At 50.2% G+C, this 22,317-nt stretch overlaps 2 protein-coding genes, 1 long non-coding RNA gene and 1 pseudogene across 3 annotated transcripts; 1 reads left to right on the top strand and 3 right to left on the bottom strand.

Annotated features, from left to right (window-relative positions):
- Window positions 1-75: 75 nt before the first annotated feature.
- Window positions 76-3,568, bottom strand: LOC120713144 (annotated as a pseudogene).
- A 5,361-nt stretch (window positions 3,569-8,929) lies between these two features.
- Window positions 8,930-15,615, top strand: LOC120713143 (ABC transporter B family member 1-like). Its single transcript, XM_039999149.1, has 4 exons — window positions 8,930-9,684; window positions 9,774-10,733; window positions 11,402-11,631; window positions 13,007-15,615. The coding sequence occupies exons 1-4, from the start codon at window positions 9,141-9,143 to the stop codon at window positions 15,371-15,373; spliced, it is 4,101 nt and encodes a 1,366-aa protein (XP_039855083.1). The 5' UTR covers window positions 8,930-9,140; the 3' UTR covers window positions 15,374-15,615.
- A 1,553-nt stretch (window positions 15,616-17,168) lies between these two features.
- LOC120713141 (zinc finger protein 593 homolog) lies at window positions 17,169-19,114 on the bottom strand. The gene is made up of 3 exons (XM_039999148.1): window positions 18,790-19,114; window positions 18,345-18,407; window positions 17,169-17,754 (listed from the first exon to the last, which is right to left on the bottom strand). The coding sequence occupies exons 1-3, from the start codon at window positions 18,996-18,998 to the stop codon at window positions 17,652-17,654; spliced, it is 375 nt and encodes a 124-aa protein (XP_039855082.1). The 5' UTR covers window positions 18,999-19,114; the 3' UTR covers window positions 17,169-17,651.
- A 267-nt stretch (window positions 19,115-19,381) lies between these two features.
- Window positions 19,382-20,840, bottom strand: LOC120713142. Its single transcript, XR_005691204.1, has 2 exons — window positions 20,437-20,840; window positions 19,382-19,728 (listed from the first exon to the last, which is right to left on the bottom strand). It is a non-coding gene; the product is annotated as an uncharacterized LOC120713142 (long non-coding RNA).
- Between the last annotated feature and the right edge of the window lie 1,477 nt (window positions 20,841-22,317).

Genomic DNA, 22,317 nt, shown 5'->3' with positions numbered 1-22,317 from the left:
TTTTTGGGGGGAGTAAAAAAACAGTCAGCAACGGATCCACTGGAACTGCTTGTAGCTAGCACATTATTTTGATTATAAAGAAAAAATAAACTCATATATAATCATTTCGTTCGGATAATCTGTCTGTCATATATACCAGATATATACTACATCGTAACTGGATCACTGTTTCTGCAGTTACACACTATATAATAGCTAGATACGTACTCCATCATATATAACTGCATTGCACCGGGTGGTCTCTGTCATCTGTGCTAGTATACTATACACAAGAGATCGATTCGATAAAGAAGAAACCAAGGCACGGCAGAACAATTAATTCCTGAATCAGACAGATAATAAACCAGCCTTGGTCCTCAAGTGTTCCTTGAAATCCATGATATCGCCTTCCCACCTTGTCACCGCCTGGTTCTCACACACCCAGATCTCATGAGCAACCTGGTTTATCAGCCTGAAGTCATGGCTCACCAGGACCACACCGCCGTCCCACTCGTTCAGCGCCTCCGCTAGGGAGTCGATGGTCTCGATATCAAGATGGTTCGTCGGCTCGTCCAGTAGCAGTAGTTGTGGCTGCCTGTATGCCAGCCACGCAAAGATGACACGGCTCCTCTGCCCATCCGATAGATTCCTCATCGGCATCACCTGAGCCTTCCCCGACAACCCGAACTTGCCAACTGCAGCTCTCATCCTCTCTTCTTCGTTCCCCGGGTACTCCTTCATCATGTACTGCAGGGCCGACATGTCCAGGTCCAGCTTCTCCGCCAGATGCTGATGGAACTGTGCAATACGCAGGTGATTGTGCCGCCTCACCATACCATCCAATGGAGCCAGCTCACCTGTCATCAGCTTCAGAAGGGTGCTCTTCCCTGCTCCATTGGGACCAACCAGTGCAATTCTAGAGTCCAGATCAACACCAAAGTCAAACTTCTTGTATAGCAGATTATCCGGGGTGTACCCAAATGTGACATCGACAAACTGCAGCACCGGCGGTGGAAGCTTGCCAACATTTGTGAAGCGGAAAACCAGTATCCTGTCCCTCACAACCTTCTCCGTGAGCCCACCACGCTCCATATTTGCGAGAGTCTTCTCCTTGCTCTGAGCCTGGTGTGCAAGCTTTGCAGACCCATGTCCAAACCGTGCAATGTACACCTTCATTGAAGCAATCTGCTCCTGCTCCCATCTGTACTGCTTCATCTGATTCTCTTCAAGCTCGCACCGGGTCTGAACGTACTGGTCATAATTCCCAGTGTATAACTTGAGCTTCTTGTTCTGCATATGGATGATGTTTGTGCAAACTCCATTCAGAAAGTCCTGGGAATGCGATATGACCACAAGTATGCGATCAAATTTCTTTAGCGTCTCTTCCAACCAGACACATGCCTCGAGATCTGCAAGTAAGCGTAACGAATTAGTCCAACTGAGCAACGAGTTCACCGAAACAATGTGCCTTGAAAGACCTTTCTGCAGGTATTTGGGATTTCAATAGCTTGTTTAATAATCACTCTACAGGTAAAGTATAGATGCCATGAGGAAGCATAATCAAATTGTTAAAAATCATGTAAGCTCAACAGGATGTGTAGCAGTGGCATCACGTTGGGTGATACATCAGAAAACACAGGCAAGTTAATCGGCATGATATCTTATCTTTGGAAGAACTCAGCTACTTATATTGGAAACCAAGTTGTATTAGTATATGTCATACCACGTGCCACCACATGTGCCGATAAGGCTATGACTATGATGCACACGGAAGCTGCAAGTCATTATGTAAATGAGATTTGGACTACATAAGTAGGTTTCAGTTCACAATAGTTACAAGGTGAGGACTAAATTTCTATCCACCTAAAACCTAGTTTTCTTATGGAATTTCCATTCATTTAAAAATTAAATTTCTATCCACATAAAACCTAGTTTTCTTATGGAATTTCTATCCACAGCAGCAAGGCAGGATATAGAGAAGAAAAGGGTGTGTGAAGATAACAATTGTGGGAGGGAGTTCGAGAGCTGACCTGTGCAGCCAAAATTTCAGCTTCATTCTCCAACTTCACCCTTTCTTCATCGCAACTAACAACAGCTTGCAGTGCGGACATGTCTGAAGCCTCAATCTCACGGGTGAGATGGTATATGTCCATGTGGTCAGGGATTGGGAGTTCTCTGCAACCTATTGCTGTGAGAAGAGTAGATTTTCCACATCCATTTAGTCCAAGTAAACCGTAACGCCTGAGGCCAATTAAAACTGTCAATGGTGTGCTCGAGCTGCACACTTGGTCATAACTGAATGGGTACAAGTGATGGTATTATATTTGTACCTCCCATAGTTGAGCTCTAACTCAGAATCCACAATAAGGTCGTGGCCATGAAACGTTAACGAAAGAGACTCTATCTGCAACATTCAGACGATCGTGTTAGGTTCATTAGGTGATCATCAGTTATCGAAGCGTTAAATGAAACGACCAAAATGAAAGGCAGTATGTAAATATTCCCTCATGAGTGCTTCACTTAATAAAGGGGGCTGGTGCCCAGAGCCTTCTATCTCAAGTTTAGAGGGTTAAACGAAAAAAGAGGCACTCCAGTAGACCCTCTACTAGGCCCTCTATTTTGAGGAGGCCTCTAGATCCCTTCCTCCTCCTCCATTCCTAGGGGATCTCTAGGGAACCCTCTATTATAATTAAGAATTAAAGGTTATTGCTGGAGTTGAAGTAAATTTGGAAGCCCCTAAAAAAATAGAGGTAGCCCCAGGAGTTGCTCTAAAGAATAGATGCAACCTCCCATTTAGTAGTTGGAGTGTCTGATTTAGAGGCGATTACTGGAGTTCTTGGCATGTACTAGGCTTTACCCAAAAAGCATGGGTACAACCATGAACATGAATTACCTATTGACCTACATGAAGTTCAATTTATTGAGGATATAGGAGTTTATTCAGATCAGCACATATCTGAATAAACTCCTATGTCCTCAGCAGATTTGCCTACCGATATTTGAAAGGGAAGAGAATAATACAAAAATGAAATGCTTGTGTGCCCCCTTTTTTTTCTAAAACCAGAGAGCATATATTGACACAGATCTAATTCAAAATTGGAAGTGTAACGATGCAGACAGGAATAACATGTATGGATATGGGTGGCCGAAGTTGTTCAGAATTTGAGGCGGCAGCAAATGAGGAAGACAGAGATGGGGTTGCTCACGTGGATGTCTCTGGAGAGCGGGTGGGAGGCGAGGACGCCGGTGCAGGTGCGATCGGAGAGGTTGAGCGCGGCGACGGCATCGATGGACTTGGGCGGCGCTGCAGCTGCAGCTGCTCCCTTGGAGGAGGAGGAGGAGGAGGAAGGGGCGACGGTGCCTTGGCTCCCCTCTTGGCTGCGGCGGCGGCCTTCTTCTGCGCGGCCTTCTTCTTGCTGGCGTCAGAGACCATGATGATCCTTGGCTTGAGCAGTTGGGCGGGAGCGGAGGTGGAGGGCGGAGGAAGAATGGTAGAGAAGAATCGGGAAGAGTGGCCAGGCGGGGGAAGAAGAAGCTGGCACGAGCACTAGCAGACGGGAAGGCAGAGAACTCTGCTACTCAAACCTCCACCTGACTGACACGACAGACTTTTGTTTTTGTGGGCTTTGTGGACTTCTCTTCTCCCTACTACGAGTACTGTACTTATTAGCTAACTGGGGGCCTATGCAGAAAATCAAATGGGCCTTTCGTTGGCTATTCTGCTTGGTGAAACTTGGACCAATGCATAAAAAAAAATATGACATTTCGATATTTTTGTCCAAGTACGTTTTTATGACATGAGAAACCCTTCGATTTGATCAATTTATGCAGGATGCACGTTGGTGTACATAAAGGTCAATTCATGTAAAAGTTTTTGCACCTAGCTAGCTCTAGAGTACGTGATCCGCGCGCTTTGGCGTGAAGAAAGGTCGGTAGGTGCAAGTCTAATATACTCCACTGGAGTCACAAGCAAGCACCAAGGGAAGGCAGGCAACAAAGTTGATTCTTGCTTCCTATGCTGATTTTTGCAGCCCAGCCCACCATCCTTATGTGGCCCTTGTGAGGGTGAGGGATTTGGCCAGTAAGTGTGCATGGCTGTGGGGATCAGGGATGATGATTTGATTTTGACAAGATAAAGGAGTTCAACATTTTTATGTTTATCCGTTTTTTCCATAGCACCATAAAATTATTTTTTTCCTACTTATTTTGATCCACATGTTGTTGCTAAACTACGTTGGAAATATTCCTTTGTATTTTGATCCACCATAGTTATTGTTTGTGCGATGAACTACTGACCTGTATGTGTTATCAATGTTAAATTTTCTTTTATTTTTTGTTCCGTACATGTTATATTTCTTAGGTCAGATGGAATCAAATTAGTATTTTTGTATTGTGTTGTAAGACCAAGAACTTAATGTTTTGTTCATCCTTGTCCCATTAGCTTCTTCATCTTGTTCATGTTTCAGATTGTTTGTGTTATTTAATTGACTGACACAGATAAAATTTTCAGTCAATTTTTTATGGCGCATCCTTTGCTAACAATCGATTAATTTTAAGCTAGCATATCGTCACTCAAATTTTCTATACCGTCCAAGCCACGTGTCTTCACCCTATTGGTTTGGAAAATTGATTGAAACTGGATAGAAAAAACACTCGGATGTTGTAGATTCGAAATTAAAAGTGCATGCAGTAGTAGTGCTGTCAAACTTTATTTTCTTAATTTATTAGCCTAGCTACTATATATGATATAATTAATCGAAGGATGCACGCATGAGAAAGACAAATAAAGTAGTAACAGCTGAAAATGCATGGGCAACAAATAAATAAAGCAAGGGAGTGAGGCTCACATGCTGGCTGCAGATGCAGGCCATCAGAGCCACTTACTTAGTGCGTGCCCATATATTGTCTCATCGATCATCAATCAGGCAGGCCTTCGTTCCCTATTTAATTTTATTTGTTCTACGACCTCATCAGTCACCAGAGATCGATGCATGATACGGATTGATTAGTTGTTAACAAAGAAAGCAGTTTCAGTTAGTGCTGCTGTCATGTGACAAGCAGACAAACCAAGATTATTGACTAGCTGCGGCGCGGCTTTAATTGTGGAGTATAGTATGTATGTATCACCCGGCCCGTAATTAAATTTAAACGATCAATGAAGCTGCTAGTGTATGGATTAATATGCTTTGGAGCGAGATGACAACAACTACTACTCTTATTAATTAATAATAAGCAACGTACGTACTGTAGTAGGTAGCTGCAGATCAACACACCATATGTACTGATGTATGCACGCAAGCGTATAAATTTTGATTGTATATGTACAGTGATTAATATATAATTTCATGGACAATGTATACATACTCCAGTAGATTGATTCCTAATTAAACACTTGATATATAGCATTTTTTCTCGTCCAGTCAAAAGCTAGTCGCCCACTGCACTGCACATACCAATGCCACCACCAGTTCAGTTCAGTCGCTTGCTTTTTGTGCAGGCAGTCAGATAGCAAGCTACAGTACTAGTCTGTCAGTACAATGCGCGCGCAGAGATCGATCTTTGGCCAAAATTAAGCTAGTACTCCTTACATCAATACTTGCACAATCAAAGAAAGGTTACGTTATATATATATATATATATATATTAAGAAAAACAGTCATCAGCTGGTCGGTCCAGTTCACGGCGGTTCGGCTGAGTTTAGTTTGCGAAAAAATTTGGGTTTTGGTACTGTAGCACATTTTATTATTATTTGATAAATAATGTCCAATCATAAACTAATTAGATTTAAAAGATTCATCTCGCACTAATCAGTTAGACTGTGTAATTAATTATTTTTTAACTATATTTAATGCTCCATGTATATAACAAAAATTCGAAGTGACTAGAAATTTTTTTTGAACTGGCCTGGCAGCCGGACTGCAAGAGTATTGGTCCCAGGCAGGCATGTCTTGGGGTCCAAGCCTCGGTTGGATCGATGTGCGCAGCGCACCGCAGCACAGTGATCGATGTTAAGAATAATCAGGCGCGTCCACATTGCACTGCATTGACCAAACTGCACAAGCCTGCACTACAGCAAGTGATGGATGTGACGGCGGGGGGCGATCGACGACCGATGGACGACGACTCATTTTTGTATTTTAATCCCTCGATCTTCATGGCTGCACTGCATGCTGCAGCCTGACCTGCTAGGCCGTCAACCCAACCCTATGCGCTGCTTGGCTTTGTTCATACAACTCCTCGTTCTCTTCCTAAGAGTAACTCCATCCAACAGCTTCTTTAAAGTAAAGTGCATCGGTAAAATAGCAAGAATATAATGAAAACTGGATCCAACAGCTTCTGTATATCGCTCCTCTCGCTATCCTCCGAGCTATCCCGAGTTCTGCGCTATCTACTTCTCTCGAACGGATCCCACTCGCCATCCTCCTCCTACCGTATGGATGGGACCGCCCTCCCTCTCCTCTGATTTTCCATGGACCCAGAGTGCAGACCATGTCGGGCACGAGCGGCGACGCTGGCGCTCCCAGGCCGCCGTCGGCTGCCCTCACGGGCCACCGACACAGGCACCGCTGGAGCGCAGCGCCTACCGGAGCTCGTCGTCGTAGGTGTGCTTCCGCAGCATGTCGATGACCTCGGCCTTGGGCCGCGCGGCGAGGAACGCCATCTCGGCCGCGTCGGCGGGGCTGGGGAAGTTGACGGCGCCGCCGCGGCCGCGGAAGCGGAGCGCCGCCACGTCGTAGGCGCGCGGTCGCCGCCTCGTCCGCGAACGTGCCGAGCCAGACGCGCGCGTGGCGCTCGTAGATCTGCGCGCCCCACCGCCCGTTGGGCTGCGGCACCACGCCCTTGTACCGCGATGGCGACGGCGACGACCGCGCTCGCGGCGACGCCGCCGCGGCCTCGTCGCTGGGCATCCAGTCCTGCTCCGCCTCCTGCGTCGACGACGACGTCGACATGACGGCGAGCTCAGGCGCACAGACCACGCCGCCGGTGGATGCGGCGCCCTGATATGCTTCTTGTTTGTCATGTGAGGGACGACCGAGTAGCTAGCTTGCATCAGTCCTCTCGACAGCAATGTCAACATGGAGTTGCGTTTCACGGCAGCAAGACGAGGGCGGCGCAAGAGGAGATCTCGGCGTGCTCCGAGCCTCCGACTCGACCAGGCGGCCACCCTCGTCCACTGCACTGAGATGTTCCTCGCCGGCGCCGCCACCCCTGACGTTGCTCTCCGGCGCCACCGCCCCCCAACGTCGCTCAACGGCGCCGGCGCCACTGACGTCCCCGCCGTCCCGCGCCATCCAGCATCGCCCAGACGTCCGACGCCGCCGGTGGATGCGGCGCCCTGATATGCTTCTTGTTTGTCATGTGAGGGACGACCGAGTAGCTAGCTTGCATCAGTCCTCTCGACAGCAATGTCAACATGGAGTTGCGTTTCACGGCAGCAAGACGAGGGCGGCGCAAGAGGAGATCTCGGCGTGCTCCGAGCCTCCGACTCGACCAGGCGGCCACCCTCGTCCACTGCACTGAGATGTTCCTCGCCGGCGCCGCCACCCCTGACGTTGCTCGCCGGCGCCACTGACGTCCCCGCCGTCCCGCGCCATCCAGCATCGCCCAGACGTCCGACGCCGGCGTCGCCGTCCCACGCCATCCCCGCGCGACCTGGCTTGCTCGTCGCCCACGACCGGCCGCGGCAGAGGAGCGCCATGGGGACGCGCGCGTCGCCGTCCCACGCCATCCCCGCGCGACCTGGCTTGCTCGTCGCCCACGACCGGCCGCGGCAGAGGAGCGCCATGGGGACGCGCGCCTCCGGCAGACCGAGACCGTGATGGAGCTCGATTTGGGGGAGGGGAGAGACAGGAGGGGAAGGAAGAAGATAAGAAGGGAGGATGACACGTGGGGTCCACTAGCAGTATAATAGATTTAGAGAGTCTGTTGGGAAGATTGGCAGTTTGGGAAGCTTTTTATTGTTTAGCTGGCCTCCAAATTCCTAAATTTAGCTAATATTATTGCTAGGCTCTTGAAAATGCCCTAACAGTTGGTAAATTCTGGCACCAAGCATGCTCGGCAATGGCGATTACATCCAGGCAGCATCCGTGCATGGCTTCATTCCTCTGGCTTGGAGGAGAAGGATCCTCCCTCCAATCGACTCCAGTGCTAGCTCTGCCCTGTCTGTCTGTTGGAGAGCCTCGATGCCAGCACCTTCCTTCCGTCTTCTCCGAGTTCGAGGCCCCGTTTAGTTTGCAAAAAAAAATTTACATTACTCATCACATTGAATTTTTCAACACATATATGAAGTATTAAATATAATTAAAAAATAACTAATGACACAGTCTAACTGATTAGCACGAGATGAATTTTTTAAACTTAATTAATCCATAATTAAATATTATTTGTTAAATAACAACAAAAGTATTATAGTGTCAAAATCCAAACATTTTCACGAACTAAACGGGGCCTATAGATTCTAGGGCCCGTTTGGTTAGGAGCACACCTGGTGCTACAAAGAAATTTTGTATACATACTATAATAAATAAAGTTTATTTGTAAAATTTTTCATAGATGATGTAATTTAGATGTAGACTCTGTTTAATTCTAAAAAAAAAATTATAGTCTCCGTCCCATCGAATATTTGGACATATGCACAAAGCATTAAATGCAGTTAAAAAATAACTAATTACATAGTCTAACTGACTAGCACGAGACGAATCTTTTAAACTTAATTAATCAATAATTAAATATTATTTTTCAAATAACAACGAAATATGCTATAGTATCAAAACTAACAATTTTTCACCAACTAAACACGACCGAAGTCGTTGTTTCGCATGATGAAAACCTGAACTTTTTTTATAATCTAAAAAAACGCAGCCGTGCAGCTCGGTACGGGTAGTCTACCCTACCACAGTACTCCACTAGTCGTCGAGTACAAACCCGGGAGCAAGCATACGCAGCTGAGGTCTCTTCTCCAATCCAATCCCAAGGCCATCCAAGCAGGGCAGGGCAGGGCGGCCATCCAAGCAGGGCAGGGCGGCCATTATAAGAAGAGGACAAAGAGCAGAGAGGGAGAGGCAGGCAGTAGTAGGCCGCTTCCAATCCCCCCCACCCAGCGGCCCTCTTCAGCTGCTCTGCTCTGCTCTGCCCCTGCTGCCGAGTGCCGAGGTGGATTAATGTCCAGCGCCGCTGCCGACCCGGAGGAGATCAGGGCGCGCGTCGTCGTCCTCGGCGCGCACCATGCCGCCGACGAGTGGGCGCGCCCGGAGCTCGAGGCCTTCCACCTGCCCTCCCCATCCCAATCTGGCTTGCTAGCACAGCAAGGAGAAGCAGCAGAGCAATCCCAATCCACACCCCCTGCTGCTGCTCCTCCTCCGCCTCCTCTGGAGATCGAGCAGCCTTCCAATGCCAGGCCATCCAGTAACATCGACGCCGCCATGATGAACAAGGAGAAGAAGAAGAAGCAACCCACCCCGCCGGCCGCCCTGCGCGACCTCTTCCGCTTCGCCGACGGCCTCGACTGCGTGCTCATGCTCGTCGGCACCCTGGGCGCGCTCGTCCACGGCTGCTCGCTCCCCGTGTTCCTCCGCTTCTTCGCCGACCTCGTCGACTCGTTCGGCTCCCACGCCGACGACCCGGACACCATGGTCCGCCTCGTCGTCAAGTACGCCTTCTACTTCCTCGTCGTCGGGGCAGCAATCTGGGCATCCTCATGGGCAGGTACCAATTCGATTCGATTCCATTCCATTCCATCTTGCCTTGCGTGGGGGTCGGATCAATCACCAACCCAACCCAACCCATTTCCACAGAGATCTCTTGCTGGATGTGGACCGGCGAGCGCCAGTCCACCCAGATGCGGATCCGCTACCTCGACGCCGCCCTCCGCCAGGACGTCTCCTTCTTCGACACCGGCGTCCGCACCTCCGACGTCATCTACGCCATCAACGCCGACGCCGTCGTCGTGCAGGACGCCATCAGCGAGAAGCTCGGCAACCTCATCCACTACATGGCCACCTTCGTCGCCGGCTTCGTCGTCGGCTTCACCGCCGCCTGGCAGCTCGCGCTCGTCACGCTCGCCGTCGTCCCGCTCATCGCCGTCATCGGGGGCCTCAGCGCCGCCGCGCTCGCCAAGCTCTCCTCCCGGAGCCAGGACGCGCTCTCCAACGCCAGCAGCATCGCCGAGCAGGCGCTGGCGCAGGTACGGATCGTGCAGGCCTTCGTCGGCGAGGACCGCGCCATGCGGGCCTACTCAGCGGCGCTCGCCGTGGCGCAGCGGATCGGCTACCGCAGCGGCTTCGCCAAGGGGATCGGCCTGGGCGGCACCTACTTCACCGTCTTCTGCTGCTACGGGCTGCTGCTCTGGTACGGCGGCCACCTGGTGCGCGCCCGCCGCACCAACGGGGGCCTCGCCATCGCCACCATGTTCTCCGTCATGATCGGCGGCCTGGCCCTCGGGCAGTCGGCGCCGAGCATGGCCGCCTTCGCCAAGGCGCGCGTGGCGGCCGCCAACATCTTCCGCATCATCGACCACGAGCCGGGGATCTCGCGGGACGGCGACGGCGGCGAGGGCGTGGAGCTGGAGGCGGTGACGGGGCGGGTGGAGATGCGGGGCGTGGACTTCGCGTACCCGTCGCGGCCGGACGTGCCCATCCTGCGCGGCTTCTCGCTGAGCGTGCCGGCCGGGAAGACCATCGCGCTGGTGGGGAGCTCCGGCTCCGGGAAGAGCACGGTGGTGTCGCTCATCGAGAGGTTCTACGACCCAACCGCAGGTATAGCTTTTCTCTTGTTTTGCCAAATTAATTCCTCACTCATTTGAGCTTTCCCTTATAGATTCTAAAAATTCTTATAACGTATATATTTATAACCTGTGAATAATATAGAGGCCGGGTTAATTTTGTATTAAAAAAGGTATGGAATATTCATTCATGTTGTTGGACTCAACACTGCCTTGACAGTATTTCATTCAGTTGCCAATCGCCCCAGTCATCAGCATTGCCAAATTGCGCCATTGCTGGGTGGTGGAGCGAATGGAAGAGGAAGAAGCTTCCACTGTGCAATTGCAAATCTGCGATGCAACGCAACGCAACAAACAAGAAAGTGAAGTGAATGCTTGAAGGCAGCAGAGGCAGCTTGCCGGCCTCATGGGCTGCTGCCTGCCTGCTGCTCGTCAAGTAGTCATTGGGTGCTCTTGTTCAGTCATAGTCATAGCACAGCTATAGGTTGGCAAAAAAAAAAGTCTACTAGAAAACTACTAGTACTACTATTGCCTGGCAAGATGCTACTGTGGCCTCGCATCGCACATGCCATTCTTGACTGACCTGACTGACTGACTGACTATAGGAAGGATTAGTGCCTGAAATTCTGATGCATATATAAGTGGAAGAGCGAGGAGAAAGAAAAGAAACTGAAATGCTAACAATGCAACTTGGCTTTGCAGGGCAGATCTTGCTGGACGGGCATGATCTCAAGAGCCTCAAGCTCCGGTGGCTCCGGCAGCAGATGGGCCTGGTGGCGCAGGAGCCGACGCTGTTCGCGACGAGCATCAAGGAGAACCTGCTGCTGGGGCGGGAGAGCGAGAGCGCCACGCAGGCGGAGATGGAGGAGGCGGCCAGGGTGGCCAACGCCCACTCATTCATCATCAAGCTCCCCGACGGCTACGACACGCAGGTGAAGTGAACAACTAACTGTTGTTTGTTTATTTCTTTCTTCTCCAATGGATCTCCGGTAATCCACTCCATAACAGAGAGACAGAGAGAGAGAGAGCGTGTGACTGTGAACCAGTGGACATGGTTGCTTTCAGCTAGCTGCAGCTTTCCCCCATGTCATCATGCATATCATCATCCATTGTTTCTTGTTCATTCTTGCGTCGCGCTCGTGCCTCAGATGCTGGGATTGGATCACTGTTTATGCTCCTTTCGTTAGGCCGCAGCAGCACATGAGCAGCATGGGGTCGGGTCCATCACAGCGCAGCACAGCACTCACGACACTAGGGAGGGGAGGAGGGCAGTTGTTAGGAGGCGAGGCTGTTGCTATCAGATTTGCTGTTGCTGTTGCGGGTTACCGGCAAGTAACATGCTCTATACTAGATCACAATTTTCTCCACTAGCTGCTGATTGCAGAGGCAGATAAATTTAATTGATTGACGGGTTTCTCTGCAGTATTTATTAACAGCTAGTATTTTTTTAAAGATTTGATTAACAGCTAGTAGTGTAGAACAAGAGCAATCATCCTGCTGTGCTCTGGCCTCTGGGGGAGTAGAGTAGAAGAGAAGAAAGTAGAGCTCCGATCCTAGGATAGATAGGATAGGAGGAATCCAAAGTAAAACAGATTCCAAGTTGGCATTTTGTGAGGAATGTCAAGTGGAATGATTATTTTGATTTGATCCCAAGAATGAAGAACCAATCACCCTGCTTGTCTGTCTGTGTGGCCTGCTCCTCCACTCCTGAAGTAAAAGTAGGAGTAGTAGGCAAAGGCAGGGGGGGCATCTTCCTCCTCTCCTTGTCCTGCCCACCATGCTGACGGACTTGCTGCTTGCTTAGTACTACTACAAGTAGTGGTATTTTACTGTCAATGGCAGGCAGTCTCGTTGTTAGTTAATCACATCGGTATCTCATCTGGGAAAGGGGATTAGATTAATCAAATCAGATCAAATCAAAGCTAATATAGTAGTACTAGTACTGTGACAGTAGCAGATGAGCGGGGGGCATGGGCCATCCAATTCCAAACTGACCCACCACCATCCTGCTGTGCTGACTCCGCATGTGATGGGGGAGATGGCTTTCATGCTTTGATTCCACACTAAGCAACTAAGCAAGCAAGGCTTGTTAATTTGTATGCCCCATCATGCATGCGTGGTCAAACAGCACTCTAATCAGTCCGGTCATCAGTAGTAGTACTTGGCTAGTATAAACAATTCACTTCTGTTTGCTGCTATATACTGTATGATTATTATTATACTACTACACTTGTTTTGTACAGTACGAGTAGTAGTATGATCAGTAGCTGCTAGGACAGTCAGTGATGTCAATTTGGTGGCTGGCAGGTCGGCGATCGCGGGCTGCAGCTCTCCGGCGGTCAGAAGCAGCGCATCGCCATCGCGCGCGCCATGCTCAAGAACCCGGCCATCCTGCTGCTGGACGAGGCGACCAGCGCGCTGGACTCGGAGTCGGAGAAGCTGGTGCAGGAGGCGCTGGACCGCTTCATGATCGGGCGCACCACCCTGGTGATCGCCCACCGGCTGTCCACCATCCGCAAGGCCGACCTGGTGGCCGTGCTGCAGGGCGGCGCCGTCTCCGAGATGGGCACCCACGACGAGCTCATGCAGGAACACACCACCTACGCCAAGCTCATCCGCATGCAGGAGCAGGCGCACGAGGCCGCCCTCGTCAACGCCCGCCGGAGCAGCGCCCGGCCCTCCAGCGCCCGCAACTCCGTCAGCTCCCCCATCATGACGCGCAACTCCTCCTACGGCCGCTCCCCCTACTCGCGCCGCCTCTCCGACTTCTCCACCGCCGACCTGTCCATCCACGACCACCACCAGCATCATCAGCCGGCGATGGCCTTCCGCGCCGGCGCCAGCTCCTTCCTCCGCCTCGCCAGGATGAACTCGCCCGAGTGGGGCTATGCGCTGCTCGGCTCCCTGGGCTCCATGGTCTGCGGCTCCTTCAGCGCCATCTTCGCCTACGTGCTCAGCGCCGTGCTCAGCGTCTACTACGCGCCGGACCCGCGCTACATGGAGCGCCAGATCGCCCGGTACTGCTACCTCCTCATCGGCATGTCGTCTGCGGCGCTGGTGTTCAACACAGCGCAGCACGTGTTCTGGGACGCTGTCGGCGAGAACCTCACCAAGCGCGTGCGCGAGAGGATGTTCGCCGCCGTGCTCCGCAACGAGATGGCCTGGTTCGACGCCGACGAGAACGCCAGCGCGCGCGTCGCCGCCCGCCTCGCGCTCGACGCCCAGAACGTGCGCTCCGCCATCGGGGACCGCATCTCCATCATCGTCCAGAACTCGGCGCTGCTGCTCGTCGCCTGCACCGCCGGCTTCGTCCTCCAGTGGCGCCTCGCGCTGGTGCTCCTGGCCGTCTTCCCGCTCGTCGTCGCTGCCACAGTACTGCAGAAGATGTTCCTCCAGGGCTTCTCGGGGGACCTCGAGGCCGCGCACTCCAGGGCCACGCAGATCGCCGGCGAGGCCGTTGCCAACCTGCGCACCGTGGCGGCCTTCAACGCGGAGCGCAAGATCACGGCGCTGTTCGCGGCCAACCTGCGCGGCCCGCTGCGGCGGTGCGTGTGGAAGGGGCAGATCGCCGGCAGCGGCTACGGCGTCGCGCAGTTCCTGCTCTACGCGTCCTATGCGCTGGGGCTCTGGTACGCGGCGTGGCTGGTGAAGCACGGCGCCGCTGACTTCTCGCGCGCCATCCGCGTCTTCATGGTGCTCATGGTGTCCGCCAACGGCGCCGCCGAGACGCTCACGCTGGCCCCGGACTTCGTCAAGGGCGGCCGCGCCATGCGCTCCGTGTTCGAGACCATCGACCGGCGCACGGAGGTGGAGCCCGACGACGCGGACGCGGCGCCCGTGCCGGAGCGGCCGCGCGGCGAGGTGGAGCTCCGGCACGTGGACTTCGCCTACCCGTTGCGGCCGGAGGTGCCGGTGCTCCGGGACCTGAGCCTCCGGGCGCGCGCCGGCAGGACGCTGGCGCTGGTGGGGCCGAGCGGGTGCGGCAAGAGCTCCGTGCTGGCGCTGGTGCAGCGCTTCTACGAGCCCACCTCCGGGCGCGTGCTCCTGGACGGCAGGGACGTGCGCAAGTACAACCTGCGGGCGCTGCGGCGCGCCATGGCGGTGGTGCCGCAGGAGCCCTGCCTGTTCGCGGCGAGCATCCACGACAACATCGCCTACGGGCGTGAGGGCGCGACGGAGGCGGAGGTGCTGGAGGCGGCGGCGCAGGCCAACGCCCACAGTTTCATCTCGGCGCTGCCGGAGGGGTACCGGACGCAGGTCGGGGAGCGCGGGGTGCAGCTGTCGGGCGGCCAGCGGCAGCGGATCGCCCTCGCGCGCGCGCTGGTGAGGCAGGCGCCCATCCTGCTGCTGGACGAGGCCACCAGCGCGCTGGACGCAGAGTCGGAGCGCTGCGTGCAGGAGGCGCTGGAGCGCGCGGGGGCCGGGGCCGGGGCCGGCGGCCGCGGCACCACCACCATCGTCGTCGCGCACCGCCTCACGACCGTGCGCAACGCCCACACCATCGCCGTCATCGACGACGGCAAGGTGATGGAGCAGGGCTCGCACGCGCACCTGCTCAAGCACCACCCGGACGGCTGCTACGCGCGGATGCTGCAGCTGCAGCGGCTCACCACCGGTGCTGGTGGACCCTCGTCCTCGTCGTTGGCATCGTCCAACGGGACAGGAGACTGCTAGGAGGCTGCCTGCCTGCCTGCTAGCTTGATTCATTGAGGCCTTCCTGCCTAGGAGACACTTCAACTGTACAATTTCATGATTCTCTTGAGGTTTTATTTAGGATATCAGTTTTCTTTCTTTCTTTTTTTTTTAAATTTATGATATGATGATCGGCACTGCTTGCTGGGACTGAGATATGCAACGGAAGCAGCAGGACCCTACTATATATACACAGTACTTACGAAGTAGTATATACCATGCCAGAGATGGGAAATTCAGAGATAAGTAGTAGATAGACAAGCTAGGTAATGTAGTAGCTTCCAAATTACTACTACTATATAGTAGTATGTACTTATAGCTTCATGCTCAAAAGAAAAGAAAAAAATCAGAATTTGCGTTGAGCACTCCTAGTTAGCAGCTGAACTTGTACGCCTCCTAGCACCAGCAGTATCCTTTTTCAGGGAGACAGGGATCTAGTGAGCGCTGAGCACGCGTTTCAGTCCCGACCCACAGAAACTGCGTATGACCTGCAAGTCATGCATCGCCGGACACGATGGAGCTCGCCTGACCGAATGTGAACAAGAAGAGAAGGGCAGGCAGGGTTGCAGGAAGCCAGGGCCCCAGAGTTTGACTTGATGGCTGTGTCACATGTGCAATGCAAGAAATTGCCGAATGGATTAGGAGTAGGAAAATGGCAGGCCTTTAGTGACTCCTTCCCATCCAGTTCTAGTACCAGTAGAAGATAGAGAGCACTGGGCGGTTGGCCACTTGTTAAAGCTGCCAAACCAATTCCACCTTGGCATCACCCACATGATTAGGGGGTGTTTAGAAACAGGGACTTCAAAAAAGTCCTAGGGACTTTTTAGTATTTAGAAGTATTAAATAAATATTAATTATAAAACTAACTGCAGAACCCTGGGGCTAAACTGCGAGACGAATCTAATGAGGTATCTTAATCTATGATTAGCGAATTGTTACTGTAGCATCACTGTAGCAAATTATGAATTAATTAGACTCATTAGATTCGTCTCGCGAAAAAGCACTCAGCTGTCAAAAAACATTTATAAACAGATTTTATTTAATACTATAAAATAGTAAGATTCCTTTTGATGTGATAGGGACTTCTGAAAAAAGTCCTGGAGCCAAAGTTGAGTTGTGTGCCCCAACAGCAACGCAGACACCAGCAGCATACGACTGAATGGTCCATCCCTTCTGAATGAAATGAAATCTACTCCGTACAGTGGAAGGCTCACAGTCATCCTCCCAAGAGCCAAATCTGAGCCAGCCTATCCTCCCAAGAGCTGAGCCATCCGGCATTCCAACAATTTTCTGGGCCACGTACCATGTGTCAAAGAAAGCCAAGCAACCTTTTTCATTGGCGCAGCAACCAGCAGTAGCTTTCAGGGAATAGCAAGTTGCATTGGTGGTGTTGCGGAGCACAGATCTGAACTGAAACAACAGCCAAATGGAATGGAGCTATCCTTCTACTCTAGTGGATACACATAGGGGGAACATTGCTTGAGATCAAAGCAAGATTTTCATGTCTCGGACATGCTCCTGCTGCTAATATCCATCATCATTTCATTTGGACCACACCACGTTTGTGATCAACATCTCTTCCTCTGGTCCCGTCCAATTGGAGGCGGGGCAACAAACATCATACACAACAGTAGCAATTAGCAAGCTCAAATCCAACCAACATGAAATGAGCATAAACTTGCCAATGGATCAAGGGAAATCATCACAGGGAATGGAAGCTGACATCCCATCTCATCCAATGGTAAAGGAGGCAACAGCAGCCAAAACACCCGTCACGGAGAGAATCAAATGGATCTAGGAAATCTTCACAGGGAATGGAAGCTGACAAGTGCTGCTGTTCCTGGTACCACCTCTAGCGTCTGTCTGACTCATGGTACCACCATTCATTACACACATGGAATAACCAAGGTTACCTAACTAGTAACCCTACCACACTGTGTGCTAAGGGTACCTCGACACCTTGTAAAGTTTGAGTTCGTCAAACCAAATAGCCTGTAAAAGCCAACTTCTATTTCATAGACAACACACAATCTGCAGCCAAACGATACAAGACATTATCATGAAACTGATTTCATGATACAGGCATTAACCGCCGCTGACCCTCCCAAAAACCCTCTCATCCTGATGAAGCCTCTCTTAGAACAAGTCTTGGACATTAAACACCATCTACTAACTCCATTAGCTACCGAGCAAAGCAGCTTCAGATGTATGACAGCAAGAAAAACACGGTACAAGTACTAACAAGAGGTTCCTTGTTCCTTCACATGGACATGAGCTTCAGTCCATTGTCAGGCATTCCCATTCCAGCAGCAAGTTCCGCGTCAAGTTGCGTGTGTGGAGCTGGTCCTGACATTACCTTCACCCTGCAATCATCCAAAGGTCATGATTATATACAGAAGACGCCACAGTTCATCAAATTATGCTAACCACGGAATCCTTCCTACTACATCAGATATTTCACATGTTCAGCCAGTGGAAACATCAGACTGGTAATATCTAAGTATACCTGCTTTCAATCTTAGGTCACTATCATAGGACCCCAAGACTTATTTAGTTACAGTCCGTGATATGCACACCGACAAACAGAAAGGTCGTTCAAGTCTTCAACTTATTCAGCTCTAAATAACTGGTTACATGCAGCTTGTTGTATTACAGTGTTCTAACTGATTGATTGCATTGCTCTGTCAAGCTATACAAACTATGTGGTCCTTGGACATCTTATAAATTCGCAGCCTGCTTTTACTTCCGCTCAGAATAATCATGCAATAGGGCACATCTAACAAGCTCAAATCACAATTTTGTCCATCACACTGGAAGCATAAATCAAATGTTTTCGTTCAACTGGGTAGCCTCTGAAAGGCTAGCGTGTGTTCAATCCAGATTTTTCATTCTTACTCTCTGAGTAATAGTTACAAAATTACAAAGTAGACTTAGAACAAGGGGGATGAATCACCTTTTCTTGTGGCGCTTTGACCGGTAGTGCTCATCCTTCACGCTCTCGCTTGCAAAGTAACGACTGCAGCCAAAAATAACAAGTGTTATATGATAGCACTTTTGCAAGAGAACTGCAGTTTATCACAAGCATAGTGACACCAATAATCAAACTTATTAAATTCCTTGCAACAGTCGCTAATCTATCTAAATTTAGTCTATACTGAACTCAAAGTCGCTGTTTTATTTCGCCTACATTATTAACAAAAAAAAGGGGAGCTTCTAGTCTGGGTGGAAATCAGCAGCAGCATATAATTGCACACATAAAACTAATTTCATCAAAGGAACCCTAGCAAACTGAAATCGCCCTACTTTTTGAGTCGATATAACAAGTCGAGAGGATTCATCACAAATAGCTACGAGTGGGAAGAGCAGACGGTAGATCGGCTGAAGGGGGGAGAGCATACTCGCAGTGGAGGCAGTAGAACTGTCCCATGCCGGGAAGGTCCTCGTCTACGGGGAGCTCCTTGGCTTGGGCATCCTTCCCCTGGTCGGCCAGCTTGACGAGCTCCTCGTAGACGGCATCGTCGGCCTTGAGGAGGAACTTGCCACGACGCGCCGTCTTGTGAGAGAGGCGGCGCTTCTTGACCTTGCGGTGCGGGCACTTGCCACCCATCTCAAGATGATCTGCGGCGGCGGCGGCGGCGGCTAGGGTTTTCGTCTGGCAGCAGAACAGACGAAGGAAGATGCAGGGAGGAAGAAAGAAGAGGGCGACGGGCGGGCCAAGCAAGCAGCAAGCAAAGGTTTTATTCCTTCCTTTGTCTAGCCCATTGGGCCAAATGGGCCTTCCGGAGCCCAGCAGCAAAACAAGTGCAAAAATACTTAGTATTCATCGACGTCATTCATTCATTCTGCATTGCCTACTACTCTACTAATAACATCCACATCCACACTCTCGTCTCATTACAGGTAAATCCTTCAGGTATACTGTAGGTAAAGATAGATAATAGATAATCAAGGCAGGAGCTACAAGATTGAACAATTGCAGGCCCAAATCTCTTTGTCATCAACTCCTCCTAAAGTCATTCCATCAATATAATGCAAATGTTCAGATTTGTATTCACTATATCAAAAGCAGGATCCACCCGTTCGTGCAAATGATCCACCCAACAAGAACATTTGCATTAACTTGTGTACTACACAACAGAACATATTCTTATTCTTGTACATACGGCTGGCAGTAACCAGGGCAGGTATCGAAAATTCGAATGGTACAAAAACATAGCTGACAATACAACACTATGCAGCAGAAGGTGATCGTTGACTTGTGGTTCCTTGGCAGCGAGACGGCATGTCCATATGTTATATGTAGGTGTGGTAGGTTCATCTACAACTGCGCCGCTGCACTGAGAATGGATAAAATGAACATGGATGTAAGTTGATTGTACGACAAAACACAAAAACAGCAGCAGTGGTTAGACAGGTTATGCGTAGAAAAAGGGTTTCAAGGGAAATAAAAATGTAGAGGAAGCGGGTTCCAAATTCCAATGAGCATGAAGGTAACATTATCCATGGATGGAATCAGGATGCTATACAACTATACAAGTAGTGCGCAATATTGCTAGAGCTTAGAATTGGTGGATTATGGTCTGGTTTTCATCATAAATAAAGCAAATGGTTTGGAGGCAAAACAAAAGCCTTACCAAATTGCGGGACTATATGAGATGCGGCCTATTTATTTATGGATGATGGGTTCATGTTCATCCAGTAAAACAAGCAGCCCATTATGAAGAAAAATCATAACACACATAGGCACAGAATCCCTGTTATGAATGGACGATACTCTAATTATATGCAAAAATTGCACAGGGTACATGTTATTTTACCAGCAGGCAGTATAATAGTGGGGTATATAGGCACGCAGTATAATAATAGTAGAGTTATGAACACAAGACTATGCCGCTGAACATTTGGGATGATATAGGTGGTGGTCCGGTTGTGCGTGTTGGCCACACAAATTCGATACACAATGGTGGGCTGGCTACCTAGATCTTGGAGGGGCCTTGAACTGGCAAATTAAAAGGACACGGAGGAGGAGGGGAGGGATACCTGACCTGCACCGGCGGCTCAGCTGTGTCTGGCGACCTGGCCTAATTGGTCGGTCGGCCGGTCAGTCGAGGTCTTGGTCGTCGAAGTCGTCTGGGAAGGCGTTGAAGAAGTCGGCATCGATGGGGAGGGATGGGGCGGTAGACGGTGGGTGGCGGTCGTCGGCGTCGACCTCCATCATGCTGGCGATGCCGACCATGCCCATGGAGGCGGCGGCCGCGGTGTCCTCGGAGTCCATCTCCCCCGCGGAATCGTCCCCCCAGTCCACCGCCGGCGAGGCGGAGTTGTTCATCGCCGCGCCGCGCCGCGCCGGCTCTGACTCTGACTCTGAGTCGGATCGGACGAAACCCTAGCCGGCGACGGACTTCGATGTCTCTCTCTCTCTGTCTCTGTCTCCGGACAGAGAGGAAGAGGAGACGGAAAAGGAAGGGGGAGGACCAAGGAAAAAGAAGCCCACCCACCCAGGAAGGAAGAGTCGGCCCAAGAGGGAGCAGCCCAGCCCGAAGCCCGGTAACGGGGAATGGAAATGGCGGATTTTTTTTTCTTTTCATTTCAATTCAAAAAAAGAGAGAGAGTCCCCCCATTCCTACGGACGGACGGACGGACGAACGAAGTCTCATCAAAGAAAATCGTTACTGACTTTGGTGAGAGAAAAAAAGGCCATACTTTTACTTTAATGATAGCATCTGGAAACTATGCTTTGCTTTGCCAAGTACTAGTACTGTAGTACTTTAATAATGATGATTGTGATGACGATGATGATGATGTAACGTAATACTCCTACTAAGGCACAACAGTCAGCAGTAACAACATCATCAAGCAGTGAGCCCAGTTTAGGACAAGAGACAGACAAGGAGGCATGCAATGCAGATTGCGATGCATATGCTGCATCAGAAAAGCCATTTCCTATGCTGGCAACGATGTCTTGTTGCGTTGGACAAGTAAGTAGTAGCGCACTGCAGAAAGAAGCAAGCAAGCAAGGAGGACCGACTAATGGACAAGTAAATTGTAAGGTTTGATGCCCTAATTCCAAGGCGATGGCCAATTTCCTCTTGTCTTGTCTTGTCTTGTTGACCAAGATACTGAACTACGGAGGAGTAGTTACTGTACACGATGGAGGTGCAAGCAAGATACGCGTCCTGTGGCACGGAGATTACTGCATTCGTTTTCTTTATTTTATTTTAGAGGGTGTTTTGGAATAGAGATTTTTTTAAGGTCTCAGGGATTTTTTAGTATTTAGAAATATTAAATAAATATTAAATATAAAACTAACTGCAGAACCCTGGGGCTAAATTACGAGACGAATCTAATGAGATATCTTAATCTATGATTAGCGGATGATTACTATAGCATCACTGAAGCAAATTATGAATTAATTATGCTCATTAGATTCGTCTCGCGAAAAAGCACTTAGCTGTCAAAAAACATTTATAAACAGATTTTATTTAATACTATAAAATAATAAGATTTCTTTTAATATGATAGAGACTTATGAAAAAAATTTGAAACCAAACAAGGCCTTACTACTCGTCTCTTACTACTACATTCATTTCCGATCATTCGTTATATTACGAGTACTGCTACACTAGAGCCGTCCTTCATTTTCGAAGTCTCAATGGAAAATGTCATCGTACGGTTATCAAGAGTACCACGTAAGTTTGACACTGGAATGACATGGTTACTCTCAGTGCACAGTATTATGGCACAGTATCATGTCACAGTTCATAGACACCTTACAGTATTAAAATAGTGCAATAGTTACATGATCAAATATATTATAACTCAACAAAGACCATTATCAGTGGGAGTGTCATCTCCGTGTCATGGCTTTGACAACCGTGCCATGAGAGGGTTATGGTGATGATGCAGGTCATCTCTCCCCTCTTAAC

The sequence above is a fragment of the Panicum virgatum genome, chromosome 6K (assembly GCF_016808335.1).
Source record: "Panicum virgatum strain AP13 chromosome 6K, P.virgatum_v5, whole genome shotgun sequence".
Taxonomy (NCBI): Eukaryota; Viridiplantae; Streptophyta; class Magnoliopsida; order Poales; family Poaceae; genus Panicum; species Panicum virgatum.
The sequence above is the reverse complement of the archived record's forward strand: the minus strand, read 5'-3'. Positions and strand labels throughout refer to the sequence as shown.

Bases quoted from the DNA above. Each gene is read 5' to 3' on its own strand.
- LOC120713141 (XM_039999148.1), bottom strand. From the start codon at position 18,998: ATGGGTGGCAAGTGCCCGCACCGCAAGGTCAAGAAGCGCCGCCTCTCT. The intron at 18,408-18,789 runs GTATGCTCTCCC...TTTTGGCTGCAG, and splicing joins TTCTACTGCCTCCACTGCGA to TCGTTACTTTGCAAGCGAGA. The intron at 17,755-18,344 runs GTGATTCATCCC...GGATGATTGCAG, and splicing joins TCAAAGCGCCACAAGAAAAG to GGTGAAGGTAATGTCAGGAC.
- LOC120713143 (XM_039999149.1), top strand. From the start codon at position 9,141: ATGTCCAGCGCCGCTGCCGACCCGGAGGAGATCAGGGCGCGCGTCGTC. The intron at 9,685-9,773 runs GTACCAATTCGA...CCATTTCCACAG, and splicing joins CTGGGCATCCTCATGGGCAG to AGATCTCTTGCTGGATGTGG. The intron at 10,734-11,401 runs GTATAGCTTTTC...TTGGCTTTGCAG, and splicing joins GTTCTACGACCCAACCGCAG to GGCAGATCTTGCTGGACGGG.